Source organism: Gallinula chloropus, assembly GCF_964237585.1.
Source record: "Gallinula chloropus genome assembly, chromosome: 1".
NCBI lineage: Eukaryota > Metazoa > Chordata > Aves > Gruiformes > Rallidae > Gallinula > Gallinula chloropus.
The window spans coordinates 6,655,843-6,675,768 of record NC_140085.1 but is presented as its reverse complement, the minus strand read 5'-3'; the positions used below and the strand labels follow the sequence as shown (position 1 = coordinate 6,675,768).

General features: G+C 42.2%; 1 protein-coding gene across 1 annotated transcript in view; it reads right to left on the bottom strand.

Annotated features, from left to right (window-relative positions):
• Window positions 1-19,926, bottom strand: part of CELF2 (CUGBP Elav-like family member 2) — a 386,282-nt gene that overhangs the window by 61,794 nt on the left and 304,562 nt on the right. Inside the window, exons 5-6 of the mRNA XM_084270422.1 lie at window positions 12,260-12,308; window positions 3,820-3,954 (exon numbers count right to left, since the gene is read on the bottom strand). Of these exons, the coding sequence (XP_084126548.1) occupies window positions 3,820-3,954; window positions 12,260-12,308 (184 nt within the window). The remainder of the gene's footprint in view (window positions 1-3,819; window positions 3,955-12,259; window positions 12,309-19,926) is intronic.

Sequence of the window (19,926 nt, the reverse complement as noted above, 5' to 3'; positions counted from 1 at the left end):
TCCTTAAGCCGTTTACAATAAGTGATTTAAAATCTTAATCATCTGAGGCAGTTCGCTTCTGCTTTTTCATGATAATGAAGCTTAGCACATGATATCACAATCATGAATTTTTGTAAAGCATACTTAGCTCTTCAGAAAAAGTGCTGGATTAAACAACCCTGCAGGCTGAATCCTTCTCTTTGAATAATGGATATAGTGCGGGCAGTGGCAAGCTCCTTAGATAGTCCCACAGACCCCACTAAAGCGAAGGCCAGCCTCCATGTCTGTTGAGTCCCTGGTTTCTTTATCTCTACAGCCAACAGGGTATTTTTATTTTTTAATACTTTTCACAGTCAGGAATTACTCTCTGCCAGCCGACTAATTTCACAGGGACTATCCCAGAGCCTTCGGAAGGCAATGCCTTTTGGTGGCTGCCTATTTCTTGTAGCCAGATGGAATATAACAAGTTACAGCTAGAAACAATTATTTCTTAGATGCAGGAGCAAAAAACAGTAGGGAAAAAGAAAAAAAGACTCAAGAAAAAAAAAAACAACCCTCTGTTTCTTTAAAATATACCGCTCCACCACTGGAACTTGGTATCATTATTTTAGTCTCGTTTTACAGATGAGTTTCAAACAGCTGACAATAGGAATTTGGAGTGGAAATGCTGATGGTCCATTATCAGTAGTGACAGCAACGGGTGCGACTTTATTAAAGTTCTGTCAACTCTTGGCCAGAAACTACAACAGAAACAACCAGTTCAATCTCTCTCCCTCTCTCTTTATCTTAGCACTTATATCACACTCATCACAGAGTGTTACATTTTCCCTTGATGCCACAGGACGGGCTTTCTCCTTGCTACTGGAGCCATGTGGTACCCTACAGCCCTACATCCTGCCTATCTACGGGCTGACAGCAGACCATTATCGTACCAGCAGTAAGGTTGCTGTTGTAGTGTAGGCATGGCCCAAAAGTCAGCTGAAGCCTTTTTGCTCTTCATTAAGGTGGAAAAAAAAGAAAAAGCAATACAAACCAAAACTCTTCTAGTGAGCAGTGTAACCTGGAGCTATTCCATGCAACTATCTGCTGCTAGTAGAGATTCCTTGCCTGAATCTTTCAACAAAGCTCAAAAATTGGCATAAATACCAATGAATTTACTTTTCAAGCTCTTTTCTTCCAAGGCACCATGATGTGCAACTGGAAAGAGATGCCCAATCATGAGTTTATTGAACACTTATTCCATCTCCCTGTTGTAAGTTCCCAAAGGCCTCTGGTGTGGTGAGGACAGTGTTTCCCTAAGACAGTGACCCATTTTCATTCACCCCCCTGTGCCTGGGAGGGAAGCACATCCAGAAGGATGCTGGGAAAACAAATACTGTTTGTGGCAAAGGGAACTTGCATCTTGGAAACAGTAAGATGAATTAAAACTAAAACATGAGTACAATTAAAGTATTTGGAGCTGTTAAAAAGATTCTCCCTCTTGCTTTGGTGAGGGAACCTTTCACCCTGTGCTTTCCCAAGCTCCCTCCGCTGAGAATCTCCCTTAGCACTTTTCATTTCAACTGCAATACCGACCGTTTTCCCAACACTTTGCCTTCTCTCATGGAGTGGTGGTTTTGTGAAGCTGATAAACATCTGCCTGAAAACCTGGTTGGCACAGCTGAACTCATTTTCAAGTGTGAACATGGGTGTGTAGAAAGCAATTCAAGTTTAACAAGGCATGATGCACGAGGGCATGATAGAGTATCAGTCGTGATTGTGACCGAAATAAACCCGAGTGGCAGAGAGCATACAGCTCAGCTCTGCCATGGCTACTGGTGTGTGACCTTCCTGGACCGAGATCTTCAGGCTCCAGGAGGAGAGAGCAGCACATTAACTCTGCGGCTCTCCTGGCCAGCAGACGACACTGCTCTGCCTGATACATTGGTGACAAGGCTTAAAAATCTCAGCTTCTGACTGTCATGAGATTGCTATTTACAGCAGAACAAAACTACCTCACCTTACTTACCCTGTTGGATTTCATAATTAGGTTTTCTATTCTTGTACTACCCCCAGTGCCTGATGAATAAAAGCAGCGGGATTTCTATGGATCCCAGGAAAGATCCGTTTCTTTGTTGGGTGATGCTGAGGAGTCAATTAAATCTTTTTGGGGCTCAAAGCATCTGATGCGCAGATCCTGTTATTTCAGCAGTTACTTGGCTCCTTTCTCACTTGTGTCTTCTACCACCCCGTCCCTGTGCTACTTACAAAGTGAAATCAGTGAAAATTGGAAATATTTGTTTTGCCTCAACATTGGGTCTAGACAGATAATGACAGCGCTTGACTCCATCAGTTAACATTCATTACTGAGCTGCAGGAACCAACCTCAGAGCTTTCCCTTCATCTACCCCAAGGCAAAAGCCATAATCCTGAGGGCTCTCCTTGCCTGAAGGGACTGCTGCATCCCAGCCCCCAAAAGTTTTGGAATTGCAGACTAAGCATGCATAAATCTAAGTGTGTAATCTTCTCAGGGGTCCCTATTTATCACCAGAGTGTTTCTTCAACAAGTCCTCTTTATTCAGAAGCCATACAGTAAGTGCTTTGAAGCCGCACCATGAAAGATAGGGACATCTGCACCTTCCCCTATGGAAATGTGTAGGCATTTTAAAGATGCTGGGCTGCACACTAGCCAAAAAATGCCATGCACAAATTGATGCACAAGATACTGTGGATCCTATAGCCTACTGGAAGCAAGTAGATCCCATAGTAAATAAAAATATCGATTTCTATGCCCAAATGGGTACTATTCTTTTTTCTGCGCCTTTGGAAAATGTAATAAAATGCATAAACTGTGCTATGTTGGTTTTTTGGGTTTTTTCCTGTAGAAACAGCAGTGATGTTTTCACAGCTCCACACCTAAATTAACTTTACCCCCCACACCATTAAACGGCCATGGTTAGTACCACAGCATCCTTGCCCACTGACAGATGGGACTATCACTGTTTTCTTTTCCACTCAGTCACCTGGCACTGTTTTTTTTGAGAAGGCTCACACTCTTGAGAGTAATTTCAGGTCAATATACCCTGGAGTTAATTATGCAGCCTGGGTCATCTATATACATTTATTTTTCTTTCCTGTGTGTTTTCAGAGGGCCTTTCCCCAAAAGGCACTTTTGCACTCAAAAGGGATCACCAGCTATTGAAGTCTGTGCTGCACTTTGTTTCCAAAGTTGAGGTCAGCTGCTTGACCGCTCTCAATGGTGCTGCTTAACACCTCTGCCCTGTTTTTTTGGGTTGTGATAGTGGCACAAGATTTAAAAGCCCTTTTTACAAAGTTTGTCCAGGCAAAGCTCTCAGGTTCGAGGTAACCTCTTTGTTTCTGAGTTACAGCAGACCTGTTTTGCATATAGTTACAGAAAACACAGGAATGGAAGAGATAGTGCTAAGACATGGGCCAGTTCCCATGACCCTATATGCCTTCAAGCATTCATTTATAGTCCTTTTTGGGGTTGGTTGGGGTTTTTTTGGCCTTATGCTACAAAGCAGAAGGGGGTCAGGGAAGGATCTTTGATTTTGTAAGAGCAGAAACTGAGGGTGTTTTCTCAGGGTGCAAAGGAACCTTTCCAGCTGACAAACGGGGCGATAACACAAGTTAATATGTTGGCACCGAGACCTTTCTGACACTGGAAATAAAAGGTGATGATTTCAGTCACTGTGAAAAGTTCACGTGGATACCTTCATCACGTGGGACGTATTACAGCGTAACCTCTAGCTGCAGACAAGCGGCTATGCCTACCCTGGCTGTGACATATAGCTCCCAATTAGCACTTAAGGAAAGAGACTTTACAGACTGCACACTCACCTCTGCTCAGCCCATCTGGTCCCCGAAGGATTCGGCATTCTTCTATCTGGCCGAACGGAGAAAACATCACCCTGATATCATTCTCATTACACTTCTTCGAAACCATTCCTATGAACAATTTTCTGTCTTCCACAGCTAGAAGATAAAAATAATGAATGAGCAAAGGCCATTTCATCTTTTTCCTGTGATCAATGCTTCATTACCACATCAAACCAAGCTCCAGTCATGTGAGTCTGGCTCTGTAACTGAAGACAAGTCCTAAGGCAAACACTTTATACTTACAACCTCCCTTCCCCCCCTTTCCTCCCCCACCCCAAACCTCTCGTTTTCCTTTCCCTCTCTCCTTCTTCCAGTGGCGCTCGCTGTTTATATAACATATTAATTGGCTGCCTTAGTCATTCTGCATATGCATCCCCATCACGGCTTCTAAGAGAAAAGCACTCTCCGTTAGAGAGACTTGTAAAGCTATCTTCGCACAGATTCTAATTCAGATAAATTCCCTCACCTCCCTCATGCACGAGAGAAATCATGACAGGGGTGAGGCTGAGGAAGGGATCGCGCGCGTAATGATATGAGCTCATGAAAAATATTCCCGAGGAAGGCTTTGAGAGGGAGCGGCTCCTAGCCGAGCTTTCAATTTCAGCCAACTCAACGCACGGCACTCGAAAGGCAGATGTGTAACAACTGCTCTGGAAAAAAAGGGAATGCATTAAATTGTCCTGCTTTTTTTCAGACCGACGCAGCCGTCTCCCCTCCGAGAGGACACGAGGCACATCTTCTAGGGCATCACTTTAACAAGGGGGATGCATAATGCTTTCCCAGCACCAAATCCTTTGATTCGTAATGATGCTGAGTTTGCAAAAAAAAAAAAAAAAAAGAAGAAAAAAAACCAAAACCCAACGTGAAAAAGGTGCTTTACCTGAATTATTGGTAGGATATTTGCTGCCTGCATTGTGTCACTAAAATCAGTGAAAGCTGGACTGCTGCAGGAGGAGCGCACGCAGTCCTGTTAACCAAGCTCAAATTTACAGGACTAAAGCTGTGGACTCTTGTCAAAAAAATGAAATAGGTCATCAAAACTTAATTCACCCTGGAAAGACTTAAAAATGTTAACGCATCCTCCCATCTATATTAAACCAAAAATCTAAGGGCTTATTATACAGTAGATATGCCAGTGCTTTTTTCTTCCCTTGAAATGGCATGTAAATCCAATTCACTGTTAATGAGCAGACTGTCAGAGTTTGCGGGGAAGCAAAGAGAGAAGGAAAGCTTTACTCCAGAGAGTTCTGCAGTGCACTTACTTATTTCTATTATTGTGCAAATTATTTTTGTAATGAAGTATTTTTATTTCGGGGCTTACAAAAAAAAAAAAGGAAAAAAAAGGAAAAAAAGAATCTTCCCTTGCTCCCCAACTCGCTGGTATTAGTACGAGTTTGTCAAATGGAATAAATTGCAGCTGAGGAAGAAGAACCTGCGTCTATTTTCATAGGATTTTATTTGTGTTATACTTCAATACTTTAAGTGCATTTAATAATTTCAACAATAAAAAGAAGAGCTTCATGTTTATTGATCGCGGGAGGCGTTGGAAGTAATTTTTTTTCATTAGAATTGCTGACTTTAAAAGTATTTGTAGCTTTCATTCAAGCATTCACCAAGACCATGTATTTCTCAGAATCCAAAACAAGAGACTGGCCCCTACACCCCCAGCTTCTCATTGTACCAGCTGGCAAGAAAACTGGTGTGAATTTAACACCCAGGAGAAGTTTTCCTTGGCAGAGATTCCTCAAGACAACCTTTTCATTGACACTTTATATTGAGGTTCCACCTCAATATATTGAGGTTAACCCTCCAGGAAGGGTTAACACAAGATGAATACATTGGATGTGCCATTTATATACAGATCAGGAGCTGAATCTGCGGGGTTGCATTTAAGAACTGCAACTTGGGATACCTATTTATCTATTTCTGTCTTACAATGGAAACTTGACATCAGATTCTTAATATATAATTGACCTTGATGCCACTAATAATTATTTTAAGGATGGTGAGACTAAATTGCCTTGCTCTGAGCCACAAGAATAGTCTGGGTAAGCACCTTTGCTGGGGAAAGGATGCCTGTAACTCGGCTACTTAAAATTCCTATATTGCCTTGACTAATTTTATTGAGGAAGGTTCCTGATCACTCTTGACAAGAGCCACACACTATGGGCAGGACCCAGGGAAGGGTATGAGGCAAGGCACCAAGCTGTGCTGCCGGATACGGACTTCTCCATACCATAAAACTAAGTATGGACTTCTCCGAGGGGGAAACCTCGGAGCCAAGCATGGGTCCAAGCATCACCTTCTGCTCTGTGTTATGGAGCTTTTAATTTCTGTCTGCGTGATGGCTGGTACCAGCCAGTTTTAATTTGGGTTGATTTCAGGCTTGAAACACAATGCAGGTCTACCCTAAGGGTGGCCAGACCCCAACCCCAAAAGCTGCTGGTTCAGTTGGCTGAAGGCCTGCCACACCAACCCAAAAGAGGTTCCCTAGGTCCTGCATGGGTGGGAAGGACAAACACCCAAAACGAAGAGATTCACACGGAGATTCAGAAGCAATGAGATGCAAACAGGAACGCTTTGTGTTTTCATTTTCCAAGAGTAGCAGACAACAATCTCCCCACCGGCCTCCTTCAGTTTTACTAGCAAACCTATAAATATGCCATTTAACTAACATGATTTGCAGGTTTTCAGCTTGAGGGTGATTTTATAGTAAATTAAACACCCAGCTCCCATGTACTGTACATCTTGAAAATGTAGATTTCATGAAGAACGCTCAGAGTACAGAAAACATATTGATATGATGACGTGCTCTGAATTCAGTGCTATTAGTCAGTGCTGATCAGGGTTGAAGCCTAAGAAAATCCCTTTTTTTTTTTTTTTTTGGCTAGGGGTCCAACATAAGAAACATTTAAAGGGACAACTGTCAGGATCAAAATGACATGTTTTCACTCCATCTGATAGAACATCTGATATTATTAGGTTGGAAGAGTTTTTAACTGTATATTCTCACGCGGAGAAAAGAATGGTTTTTCACCACCATAAGCCAGGTGGGTCTGAATTTGTTTCTGCATTTTTGGTCAGCTCCATCTCCCCTTTCTTTCTGAAATGAACACTTCCCTGCCACACAGATGTGGTTTGAGAATCACAGAGACAACAGACAGCAAGTAGGATAGGGCAAATGTATTTAGAGGTTAGCACACTTCCCTTTTGACCAGCCAAGCCTGCTCATCTGCCTGTGCATGATGGGATGCTCCCACAGACCATAAAATGAGGAACATAATGCTAAACACCCGCAACCCAAGAAAGCAGGGACGTGGGGAAAGGCTGTTTGGGGCAAATATAGCAGTCTAAAGCCATCTTGCCTACCTTTAGTCATCTACAGGCCAGATGTTCAGTCTTAGTCTCAGTTAAATGTTATGGTTTGGCTATGGTCAAAGCCAAGAGCTCCGCAAAGAGTGACTGACCTCACCTCTCCCAGCAAGAGGGGACAGCCTGTTTAATGAGATTCTCTCCCCTGCTACTGACAATAGAGAGAGCTGTTATCTTTTAGCCAGCTCCCAAAACTTGCTCATCACCATCACATGTAGATGTCCTGAGCTCCAGCTGCAGGGGCAGGAGGAGTAAGTGAGCTCTGAGGGGCTGAACAAAGTTTGGGAGTGCTTTGGGCAATAAGAGCAGGCAAAGGAGAAGGCACAAAGGTCAGGACTTGTGTGCACACATCTCATAAGCATTTCACTGCTGCTTGAGAATTCTCTCTCCCACACCAGGGGTAGGCTTCAATAGTTCAAAATCCAGAAAATTAATATTCTTTTTTTGTGAGTGTTTGATATCATTATTTCTGAACCTTGCTCACGGGCCTAGTTGCACCCTCTGGCTGTTTTGCAGCACTCTGGAGGTGTGAAGCAGATAAAACCATCCATAAGCAGCTAGTAGGATGGGGTGGCTAAATTTCCCTCACTGACAGAGCAGAAGCAGCCAGAAGGTCACAGTGAACAAAGCCTGGTTACACAGGGTAACTAGGTGAGGTAAGAAACTGCACTGGATCCTGATTAAACAATTACAGGATTCACCTCTAATCCATCCAAACATATTACAAACACAAGTCAGCTGCCCAGGCAGTTAGTGCAACCCATCCAAGTGCTAAGCCTCCTGGATTTGGGGTGAGAATCCTTTGACTGATACAAGAACTCCATGTGATGACGTGAAGATATCTGTTTTATAATGAGATTTGTTCTTCTCATTAACTCCATCAAGACTATCTCCACAATCACTAGCACGGGTGCCTAGGCATTCTGTTTGAAGTCAGAGTGCTATGTTAGCCACCAAAAGTTAGCTGAGATGAAGTCTGCCTCTGCTGATGGGGGAGCTTCTTTCAAACTAGACCAAACTGCCTTCTGATAGCCCTACATCCAACTTGCAGAATAAAATCCTGAAGGGTCTAATTTTTTTTGCTTTACTTAATTTGCTTCAGTAATGAGGATTTGTTGCAGGCTGTTTCAGATCGCTTGTGCTAACCCAGGAGAATAAAGGAATAGAGATTATTTTCTGTATAGTACAAAATAATTAAAGTCTATAACAATGATGGGAAATCTCCCTGAAGATTCAACGAACTTTTCTTTCTTCTAAACCCCCAAAATTCTGTCCTGGAAAATGAGCTACAACCCTTTGTTGAGCATTTTTGAGGAGTCCAGTCAATGAAAGCGTATCTTCTGCCCAGAAGTTGCCTTCTTTTTTGATCAAATCAAGAAGTAGTTAATTATGTATAAATGTGCGTGTGTTGTTTTTGTGGGGTTTTTTTCTGATCCAGAAGGGAAGGGGGAAAGCAGACTTTCTATCCCTATTTGTAAGCCTGTGAAAAACCCTTGAATACAATCTGTCAAAGTCACACCTGGATCCAGAGCTGCCTGCATTAATTATCAACTTTCCTATGTGTTAGTGCTAACATATGGCATTTAGTTACTCCCTCCAAATCAGCAAAGTTGTGCCACTTACAATTTCAAAATGATTTCTTCCAATTTTCACTAATAAATAAAAATAAATTGTAAGATCAGTCAGCTACCCTGCCCCCCCATCTTTTTTTTTTAAGCTGAGAATTTTGCTATTTTCTCTGAAGTGATCCATTTAAGAACATACTGTCCTCAAAATATGTGCCCGAAAATATTGATTGCATTCAAATCCTGACCCAAGAAACATATAAGTACTTGCTAAATCTTAGCATGTTAATGGCCACAGACAACTGAAGAGTCAAGGATGAGTTTATGTGCTCTTCGGCATTAGAACACAGGAACCCACTTTCTTTGCCCAAGGAAAAATAAACAGAGAAATACTGGGAGCAATTAAGAGCCAAGGTGGAGCCTTCAAATTCTTGAAACTGTTGTTTTCCTGGCAGGTAATTCTTAACTTAAACTTTGAAGACAGGTTAAAATAACATCCTAGCAATATAAAGGTGGTCAGACTAGACCTAATGGGTGATCAGGACAGGACACACTACGAAACTCATGGCCTGAAAATCTTTCTGGGATGTTATATTTATCAACCCTAAAAGCCTTTGCAGAATCCTCCTGGATAGACAAATTAATTAGATCGAAAGGCAAGTCTTTCCCCATCAACTCTAGCTCCTAAAAGCTTGATAGAAGAGGTTAAGCTTCTCTTCATCTGCGTGAGCAGAGAGAAAACTCACACATGAGCCATTATATGCAGGGAAGGAATGGAGATGATTGCATATATCTATCAGTCACCCAGTTCCTACCCAGAAGAAAACAGATCTTCAGGTTCTTTATAAGTCCCAATCCCACAGAAGTGCCCTGGCCCTTCGTCAAAGTTACCCATCTCCCAGTTTCCATGAGGCAACCTTGGTCTTTTGTGCTAAGGGACAGGTTTCTGAAGTGATGCATACATCTGAAGACAGAATCAGTGATGGAGGAGGAGGATCAGTTCATCCTCGTACTCCTGGGCATGGATGCTCAATCAAACCTTTTTGCAAGGGACTCCGCATGGGGAGGGAACATCATATCACACAGCAAATACCGCCCTTCGAAAACTTCTGTAAGATGAATGAGGGGACCTCTCCTTCCCTGTGGAACTTGTTCAAGTCTCTCAAACCTTCACAAATGTGTTGCAACTTCAAAAGAAAGTAATGAGCCTTCAACCTCTCCCTCATACCTTTCCACAAGCTATCTGGAAATTTAACCTCTTTGAAACCTGAGAAACACCATTTTACCTATAAAACGTAGTGGAATCCTCTCACTACTCAGAAATCAAAGGGTTTCAAGCATTCCTCAAAAGCTCAAACATGGATCATGAAAACCAAGATGCCTTGGCATGCTTGCTTTCTTTTCCCCTTTGAACTTACCAATCTGGTTGAAGAGGTACAGTTTACAATTTGTTGTTGGCACAGATAATATACCTCCTCAGATGGATAGCCCGAGGCATATGGGAAACGTGTGCCAAGCAGGCCTCTGCATTCCCCATGCTTCTGTTCTTTCTCTTTTTGATTCTCCAAGCTGCTCACAAACTCTCACCTCCTCCACAGATCCCATGCCTGTTCCCCAATCTTTCCAAAGAGCTGCACCATTGTTACAATCATCGTGGTGTTAGACTGCCTTCTGTCATAAGAAGAGTTCACCACCCCCAGAAAATGCCTACCAGAAGTATCTACGCCATCCAGGAGTCTAAATTTTATTAAATGGGATTTAATTTGACTATTGTAACCTCTGATCTGTTGATGTGTTTTTCCCATATATACAAAGAAGGCAAGGAAAAAAGAAAAACAAAACCCAAATCCCTCACAATGTTCATGACAGGGACAGTGCACAGAAATGAGAGCATTCCCACAATGCAGATAACCCCGCAGCAGCAAGGAGCTAACCTACACTGCTTTCCAAGCAGGTGGTATTTGCAAAACAAGACAAGAATTTGCACAGTTCCCCATAGCACTCTGCCAACTTCTTCGGTCTCCTCTAGGAAGAAACTCTTGACACAACGTATGAGTAACTCACTGGGAGTCTATTTTGGCTCACCACATCTTATTTTTCTAATTTGGCAAGGAACTTGAAGTGAAATTTATCTTTGAAAGAAGAACCCATAGAGGTTATACATAGTTCAGAGGGTCCAGGACCCAAGGGAAGGACAATAAATACTAGGAGTAGAGTGTGTATTCCAACTACAAAGTTCTCCTTGACTGCAATGGTGCTTGCCCAGTTTGTTCCTCCTGCCCATGCAGACACTTTGGCCTCTTTTCTGATCAATGACAGCAAGAAATCACTGCTAAAACTCAACCCAGGGGGGAGAGCACGATTACAAATGCTTGCTGCCAGTTTTGTTTTGAAAGTTGCCACAATAGGAAACCTAGCACAATGTAAAGTTTTAATTTCCTTCCAAACTTTATAATCCTTGGAGAAGCCTGAAAATGGGATGCGCTACAATTAGCAAAAAAGAAGCCTTAAAAAAGCCTTGCGGAGAGATTTAGAGCCCAATCATAATTTACATTTGCAGGTATGCAGATCTCTAAGTGCACGGCTTCTGCCCTGATTACTAATTAATGAGGTGCAAAGATGCCTGTTGGAGGAACCAGCTCTGATTATGTGGGCCTTATGGGAAAATGAAGCTCTTGCAATCTAAGAAGACAGATGATATCTTTAACATATATTTTAGAAAATTACAGGAACAAATCAAGGGGCAAAATATACACACGTATATATTTTTAAAGAATCACACACAGCCAGGTTGCGTTACCATCCGATTATCTTATTTCCTTGAATATACAAACCCGGCATGTTTAATAGATTTAGCGTGCCATCTATTTTGCATGTCATATACATCCATTTAGGCAGTACCCTAATATTCTGAATGAATATTACTGTCATTATAGCATTCATTTTACAATCGTTTAGAGGAATAAGTATACAGAGAGATGCAAGGTGGGTTTCCCAGTTCAGAACCAAGCATATGATTAAAACCTAAATTTGGCTCAGGTTCAGAACAGTATCACTTGATAAAAAGGACCTTTAGGCAAAGGTTTGCAACCCACTGGATGCTTACATGGTTCGTTAACACAGGAATGTTTTTTATTTCTATTTTATTTTCACCATTAAAATTTCACCTCCATTTGTCAAGTGCTCCTGCATCACCTTGCAGCCAGGAGAACACAAGGAAAAGACCCATGCAATGAGGTAGGCTGTGACATACAGCAGGTACAGGGAAGACCGTTTTCCAGAAGATTTCCTTCCTTCTTTAAAGCAGAGGATAAATGCTAGTTCAGAGCAGGTCAACATCTTCCCCAACACATCAGATGTAGGGAAACCACCTCGTATCATTTTTGTTACACAAGGAGTAAAGCAAAAGCTCTCTACAGTTTAGAGGAGTCGCAAGTAAGTAAAAGAATAAATGAAACACATACCATTTGACTTTTCACTATCTGCGGGTTTCATCTGAATAGGATGATGCATCTAAAAACAAAAATGAAAAAGAGTAAGGCAGGTTGGATAATCAATAAAGAATCATGTTTTTAATAAAGGGTTAAAAAAATGTATGACTAATATTAAACATGTTGACAAGCGATAAATTCAAAATAACCCTGTATTATTGGCTTTTAAGAAAAAAACTGGTAAAGGAGAATTTTATATCCAGAGAGATTTAATAAAAAAAAAAAAATAGACCACTGGGCCCACAGGACTCATATCAAACTTTGATTTGTTGTATCTAGTTTCAGAAGACCTCTAAAGTTACAGCCCTCATGACTTTATGGCATGCTTGGTTTCTGTTTTACCAACTTTCTTTCCTTGAGCTCAACCACTGCCAAGCTGACAGGGAATTTTCAAGTAATTTAAGAGCTAGCAAGCATTCAAATGTACTCAAAGGAGTTGGGTTTGACAAATGAACTTTACTTGTAATTAAAAAAACATGTGCTGATACTTTCAGGACTGAAGAGGAAGAGACTTGTGCTTCCTATAATAACTTCTTATAATTGTTTAATATCTCTTTTTAAAAAAAAAAAAAAAAAGAATATAGTATGCATTCATTCCATCACAACACAGCACACTTCTGTCTTCCATAAAAACTCTGGATCCTTTATCCTTCTCAACCTCTTCTTCTACTCATGTCCCTGTCCCTGCAAAAGAAAGCGATCCCTGTGTGTGGCTATGATGCTAAATGTCATGTGGCATCCTACCTTGGCACACTTGGTACGGTGTGTCCTCAGCATGCATTACTCAATGATGCTCCCACACACTGAATTGTTGAAAAGTCCAACAAAATTTTTATGAATGGTGTTTTTCTGTGTTTTCAGGAATTGCAACACCTCAAGAGTTGAGCTCCCTCTGATCACAGTGCGTGTGATTTCCATTGGTTATAGCCAGCTTCGTGTCATAGAATCATAGAATTCATTAGGTTGGAAGGGACCTTTTAGAGGTCACCTAGTCCAACTCCCCTGCAGTAGATCAGGTCGCTCAGAGCCCAATCAAGCCTGACCTTGAATATCTCCAGGGATGGGGCCTCCACTATCTCTCTGAGCAAACTGCACTAGCGATCCACCACCCTCACATTGAAGAACTTTTTCCTAATACCCAACTTAAATCTCCCTTTTTGAGTTTAAAAACATCACTCCTCATCATATGGCTCCATGCCCCCAGGAACAGTTCTTCCCCAGCTTTCTTATAGGCACCTTTCAGGTATGTTATAAGGTCCCCCTGGACAAATGACCCTTCTCTTCTCTGAATTGAACAAGCCCAACTGTTTCAGACTATCACTGTGACGGATTCCAGGAAATTTCGCCACAGATCAATGAACATCAATGTGGGAGATGTCTAAGCTCACAAAAAAAAACCCCACTCTTATTTTCTTTCATAGGGTTCTGCAGAAATCCTGGGGTTTGACTGTACAAACTTACAACAGCAGGAGAAACCTTTTCTCTCCTCAGCAATTCCTCACCATTTCACGTGAGCATGTAAAAAAACAAAACAACCCTACGCTCTTTCTGCTTTTAGCATGATTTTTCATTGCAGCAAAAACTTAAAACATAACCTCCTGGGATGCACTTGGTAGATTCTTTAGAAAATATAAAATATTGCTGTGAACGTTTCCCTAAGATTTACTCCAAGTCCAGAATGCTCCCTGGCCCTGCAAATCAATGCATGCCTTGTGCTGCTTGCAAAACTCCCCACTGCGCCCTAAGGAAAAGGCAAAGCCACAAGGTGGATGTAGTCACCAGGATGCATAAATTTACTTCAATTTTAACAATTCTATTCCCTTTGAATCATTTGTTTCCCAAATGGACTTTAATAGCCCAGCACTTGTCTGCCACCACTCTTATTCGATCTAATTTATAGAAAAAAGGGAACTTCTATTGTACTCTATCTTCTTTAACTAGTGCTTAACATTTATCCTGGCATCAACAATACATTGGGCACTGCAGGAGACTTTAAATTCATGGGAATGCGATGCAGCATGTCCACTCGGCAAGCAAAAAGTGAAAGAAGAAAAAAGGTATAACTTGCTCCATGAGCCTGTTGCAGGTATTGACATCTCTGCAGAGCAACGGAGCGGGGAGAAAATGAAGAAAATTGAGTCTTGTAAGTTTGGGAATATGCAGGTTATAGAAGAAAAAAACCCAACCCAAATCCAGACCCCATCTTGACAGAGAATCTATGGTTCTACGGAGCTGCATTTATATGCTCCTAATTGGAGATATTGTGAATAAAGGCAATTCTAATCATATTAAAACCCTTTCACTTTTCAAACAGCTCAAACCAAAGAAGCCAACTTCAGATCAAATTTGTGTAAATAGGTTCTATTTGCATCCCCTTGGTCGCAATACAAAGAGCAGCGTTACCTGACACACAGTTACCGCATCAGAAATCATCCTCTTCTGCTATGCACAATTACCCTGAGCTCATTAAGTCAGTAGTCTTGTTATGTTGGCAAAGCAAGAGGCAAGATTCAACAAGACACTTCAACTGGGTTTTGACTTGATTTCAACGGTTCCTGGTAAAAAAGCCATGGTCCAAATTCTGCTTGCACCAGCAAAGCTGAGGTCAGGAGTGATGCTCTGGTGCTTAACAAAATTATATCAGTGCAGAACTAATACATGATTCTGATCAGGCCTGGAAAGTTCAAACCACAGGATGACCATGGAAAAATGGATGCGATACACAAACATGGCTTTGGTGAAGAGGAAGGTGGAAAAATACGTTACTGACAGTTTCCTAACATGAGAGGGCTCGTGTTGAAGCTTGTTTAACCCTGACCATCACCAACTGATACGTTAACAACCTTTAACACTAGATTCAATAAAACATGCCATTTATAACCTGAAATGGGTTTTACAGAGTCACTGGTTCGCATCTCATTATTAAACTCATTGCTGACCTCTAGAGACAACTGCCGTGACAATACATATTATAAGCTCTCTACCCATAAAATATTTAAAAGTAGGTGTAAAAAAGAGAAGAAAAGAATGAATCTCAAAGAAGTGTGCAGTGAATAAGAAAATTAAAGGGGCAGAGACAAAGGCTAAATAGGTACTATCCTTTCACTCTACGATGAGCAAAAGAGAAAATAATCTGTGCATTTTATATCTTGCTTGTATAACTGCAGGCTATAAAATAATAAAATAGCTGTGCTTTCCGAGGCCCTCCAAAAGATTATAGATGATATAAACCTGTTTCAAATTAGATGCCACCCACTAGAATCATGTAATCTACTGAAATGAAGGATTTCATGTCTTATCAGAAAGCTGTTATTGTAGCTATACATCACAACGCCATACACTTACGGATCTCAAGGTAAGTGATTTCTCAGTATGTCATATTGTCAGACAGAAAAAACAGGAAATGTTTTCTTCCATGTTTGAAGAAAGCTTGGCTTTTAAAAATACAGTATTTACGAATGCACAGTTGCAATTAATAAATAGGCAAGAGTGAGAAAAGTAACTGCAATAAATAATGTATAGACATTAACATCATCCTGTGCTCAGTCCCTGTGATAACAGAGAACAACGCAGCTCTCAGGCAAGTTCTGAGTGTGGGCAGCTTCCCTCAGCATATGCTGTGTGTGCATGGGGATATCAAAAACCAGGCTGGATATCAAAACCTTCCTTACAGGCTATAAGGAACAACCTCTCCTTGCCAGTATTTGAGAGAGCACTCTCTCTACCGAATGCACTGTGCAGACAGTAACGGCACAGCCTACCCTGCCTACATGTGCTCTCTACCCGTAGGTCTCAAAACACACCATGCTGCTGTTTTATAACCCAGAGCAGACAAATGCCTGTTGCCCAAGGTCGCATGGTGCCTTGCGGCAGTGCTGGCAGCAAAGCAGGGGCTCCACTGGCTGCCCACACTGTCATGGAGGCCACGCAGAGCCCGAGGCCAAGCACATTGCTGCTCCTCCTTGGGCGCATCCCAAGCAGGGATGCTGAGGTGGTCCACAGGAACCAAAAGGGGAAACAAACAGTTGTCAAACACGCAATCCTGAAAAATCCCCCTGATAGCTGTGAGAAACTGGCCACTGGCTATGTTGAGGGCAGCAGCAGGATCGAGCCATGGCCTAGAATTCCAATTGACTAGTTACATTTCTCTCCCCCCAACCCCCGCCGCCCTGTAAGTAAGTATAACTTTATTAGAGAAAAAAACACAGCAGAGTAACCCAAAACCCTCTCAAAGGCATGCATTCTCTCCAGCTTTAGAGACTCAAAGTCATCTTTTCAACAATAATGCTACCTATTTACATTCTTGTCAAAGCCATGTGACATCTGCATGGGAGAAAACAAGCCGGCTAAGAGTCTATTTCTGGCAAAAAATTGCAAGGAAATTAGATTAACCTGGGTGGAATTCTATCTGGGAATTTGGAGTCTGTCGTGGTGATTAAGTCATCATTTCTGTCAGATTACTCTAATCAGCTGTCAAATACGATTCCACAACCCCATCTGTAACTTGGCATCCTCGTTATTCAGTCAATGTTACCTTCTGTATATAAAACAAACACCAAACAAGGAGGTGTGTGCAGCCTAGCATTTAGCAGAGTCATTAGCTGTGATTACTATTGTGTGCTTGCACATTGCATGACGAGATCAGCTTACGGCTTGCTTTATTTAGTCAGGGGATGCTTCAAATCAGGTGTAATCTTAAGCCCAGAGCGCTAGGGGTGAATGGAGAAGAACTGTCTCCAGGCATGGCCATGCATGGGATTGGCACGTTCTGAGTCACCGCCGAGACTGCTGAAATCTCATTTCAGAGTTGTCAGCGTATTCAGTGGAAAGGATTTTGGTCACCTGTTTTCCATCCTTTTTCTGAAAGGAAATGGGTACTCGGGTGTTCTAGGTAGGCTGGAGACTTCCTGCAAGGAGTAATTTCTGTGATTGAAGGAAAGTTTGTAGGCTGAGGTGGCTTATTTTACAGCCCATTACAAAAACACCTTCATACATGATCACTACACTTATTAGCAGCTTTTATTCTCCACTCCTGCCACAGTAGACTCCATGGGCTTTCTTCCTTGTCATTCCTTGTGCCTTGAGGAAAGAACCCCACTCGTTAAGAAAGGACCCCAAATGCACCTAAGTCTGCCCATGCCTTCACCAAGCTCTGTATGCAGTCAAAGACTGTCTCCTAAAAGTCCTCTGAAGTTAAGCACAGTGTGATGTGACTTTACACCACAGGAGTATAGGGTGTACATGTGGAGGACATTATCCATGACTCATCATTTCTTACCATTCCCCTTGTTGTCTTCCTACAACTCTTTAAAACCACCGGTAGATTTCTCTTAGCCCTCTTTACACCTGTCCCCTTCCTCTCTTCCCTATCATTTGCCATGCCTGTAATTATCTAGCCATGCCTCAACTCAGTTTGTCCCTTACCTGTCACCCTCACAGACCTCATCATGGGGAAACACCACATAAAATTGAGCTAAAACTTCCCGCAAGCAAAAGGTAAATTTAAAGAACTTGGGTTACTGGGTAACATCCAAACCAAACAAACTGCAATAGGATTAAATGATGACAGCTTGCATGTATCTTGTCATTTGTAGCACTTTGGGACTTGCTTCTCACTAGCATCAATCATTGTTGAAGCCAAAGGGGACTTCCTTCACATTTTGTACATCTCAGTATTGCAAAATGGCAGGAGAGTATGTGGGGGAGAGAGAAGAAGAGATGTCAGACCTTAATAAAACCCTAATTTTCTTCTTGGGGGAAGGACCATAAATCCAGAGACTTTTTGGAACCAATAGGAAAACTGAATAGGAGGAAAACATTAAAGAGCAGCAGGGACAGGCTGAAGGCATGGGGGAAGTAAAGCACTTAAAGAGGCACCAGCATGAAAAATGATGGGAAAAATTTACATTCTTTGCCTAACTCTGGTCAAGGAATGAATTTAAAAATTTCTCCAGGCTAATCCAATTAGTGAGTACAGCTTAGTTAGAACAGTAGTCCAAGGAAAAGAAGAATCCAAGTTACTACCTGTCAGGTTCCTGAGGAGTTTTTCTGAGTCTGGAACCTGAACATATACACATGTATGGGACCCAATCCCATAGTCTTGAGGGAATTGGCTGATGTAGGTGCTAAGCCACTCTCCCTGATAAAAAGTCGCAGTAGTCATGTGAAGTCTTTGTGACTGGAAAAAGGGACACACTGTGCACATTTTAGAAGAGGTAGAAAGGAGGAGGGCCCAGGGAACTGCCAACTATCATCCTTACCTCTGTGCCTAGGAAGATGACAGAACAGATCCTCCTAGAAGCTATGTTAAGGTAAATGGAGGACAAGGATGTGATTCAAGACAGCCAGCACAGCTTCTCCAATGACAAGTCTTGCATGACCAACCAGGCATTCTATGATGGAGTGACTTAATCCGTTGACAAGGCAAGAACTACAGGTGTTGTCTATCTGGACTTCTGTATGGCCTTTGACATGGGCCCCCACAATGTCTTTCTCTGTAAATTGGACAGGTATGTATTTGATGGGTGGACTGTTCAGAGGAAGAGGAACTGGTTGGATGGTTGCATCCAGAGGTCAACAGCTTAATGTCCAGATGGAGATCAGTGACAAGTGGTGTCTGTCAGGTGTCTGTACTGGGACCAGAACTGTTTAATATCTTCATCAATGACATAGTGAGACTGAGTATACCCTCAGCAAGATTGCAGATGACACCATGCTGAGTGATGTGGTTGAAACACCTGAGGGATGGGATACCACCCAGAGGGTACCAAGCTTGAGAAATGGGCCCATGAGATTCAACAAGGCCAAATGCAAGGTCCTGCACACGGGTCGGAGCAATCACCACTACGAATATAGGTTGAAAGATGAAGGCATTGAGGGCAGCCCTGCTAAGAAGGATTTGGGAATGTTAACTGATGTAAAACTCAACACAAGCCAACAATGTGCATGTGCAGGACAGAAAGCCAACTGTATCCTGCACCTCACCAAAAGAAGAGTGGCCAGGAGGTCAAGGGTGGTGATTCTCCCCCTCTTATCCACTCTTGTGAGACCCCCACTGCAGTACTGCCTCCAGCTCTGGGATCTCCAGTACAGGAAAGACATGGAACTGTTGTAGAGCAACCAGAGGTGGGCCACAAGGATGATCAGAGGGCTGGAGCACTTCTCCTATGAACACAGGCTGAGAGAGTTGGACTTGTTCAGCCTGGAGAAGAGAAGGCTTTGGGGGGACCTTATAGCGGCCTTTCAAGGGGGCTTACACAAACTTTTTAGTAGGGCCTGTTGTGATAGGACAAAGGGTGATGGTTTTAAACTAAAAAAGAGGAGATGTAAGGAAAATGTTTTTTATCATGAGGGTGGTGAGGCACTGGCACTGTTTGCACAGAGAGGTGGTAGATGTCCCATCCGTGGAAACATTCAAGGTCAGGTTGGATGGGGCTCTGAGTGACTTGATATAGTTGAAGATGTCCCTCATAGCAAGGGGGTGGGACTAGATGAGTTTTAAAAGTTCCTTTGAATCCAAACTATCCTCTGATTTTATGATTATTGAGACACATCTACATGCCCCCCTCCTCCCCAGTCCCTTATTTCAGCTCTTAGCTCCCAAGTTTTTTTAGTAGGATCCTTTTGGTGGAGCTCTTGAA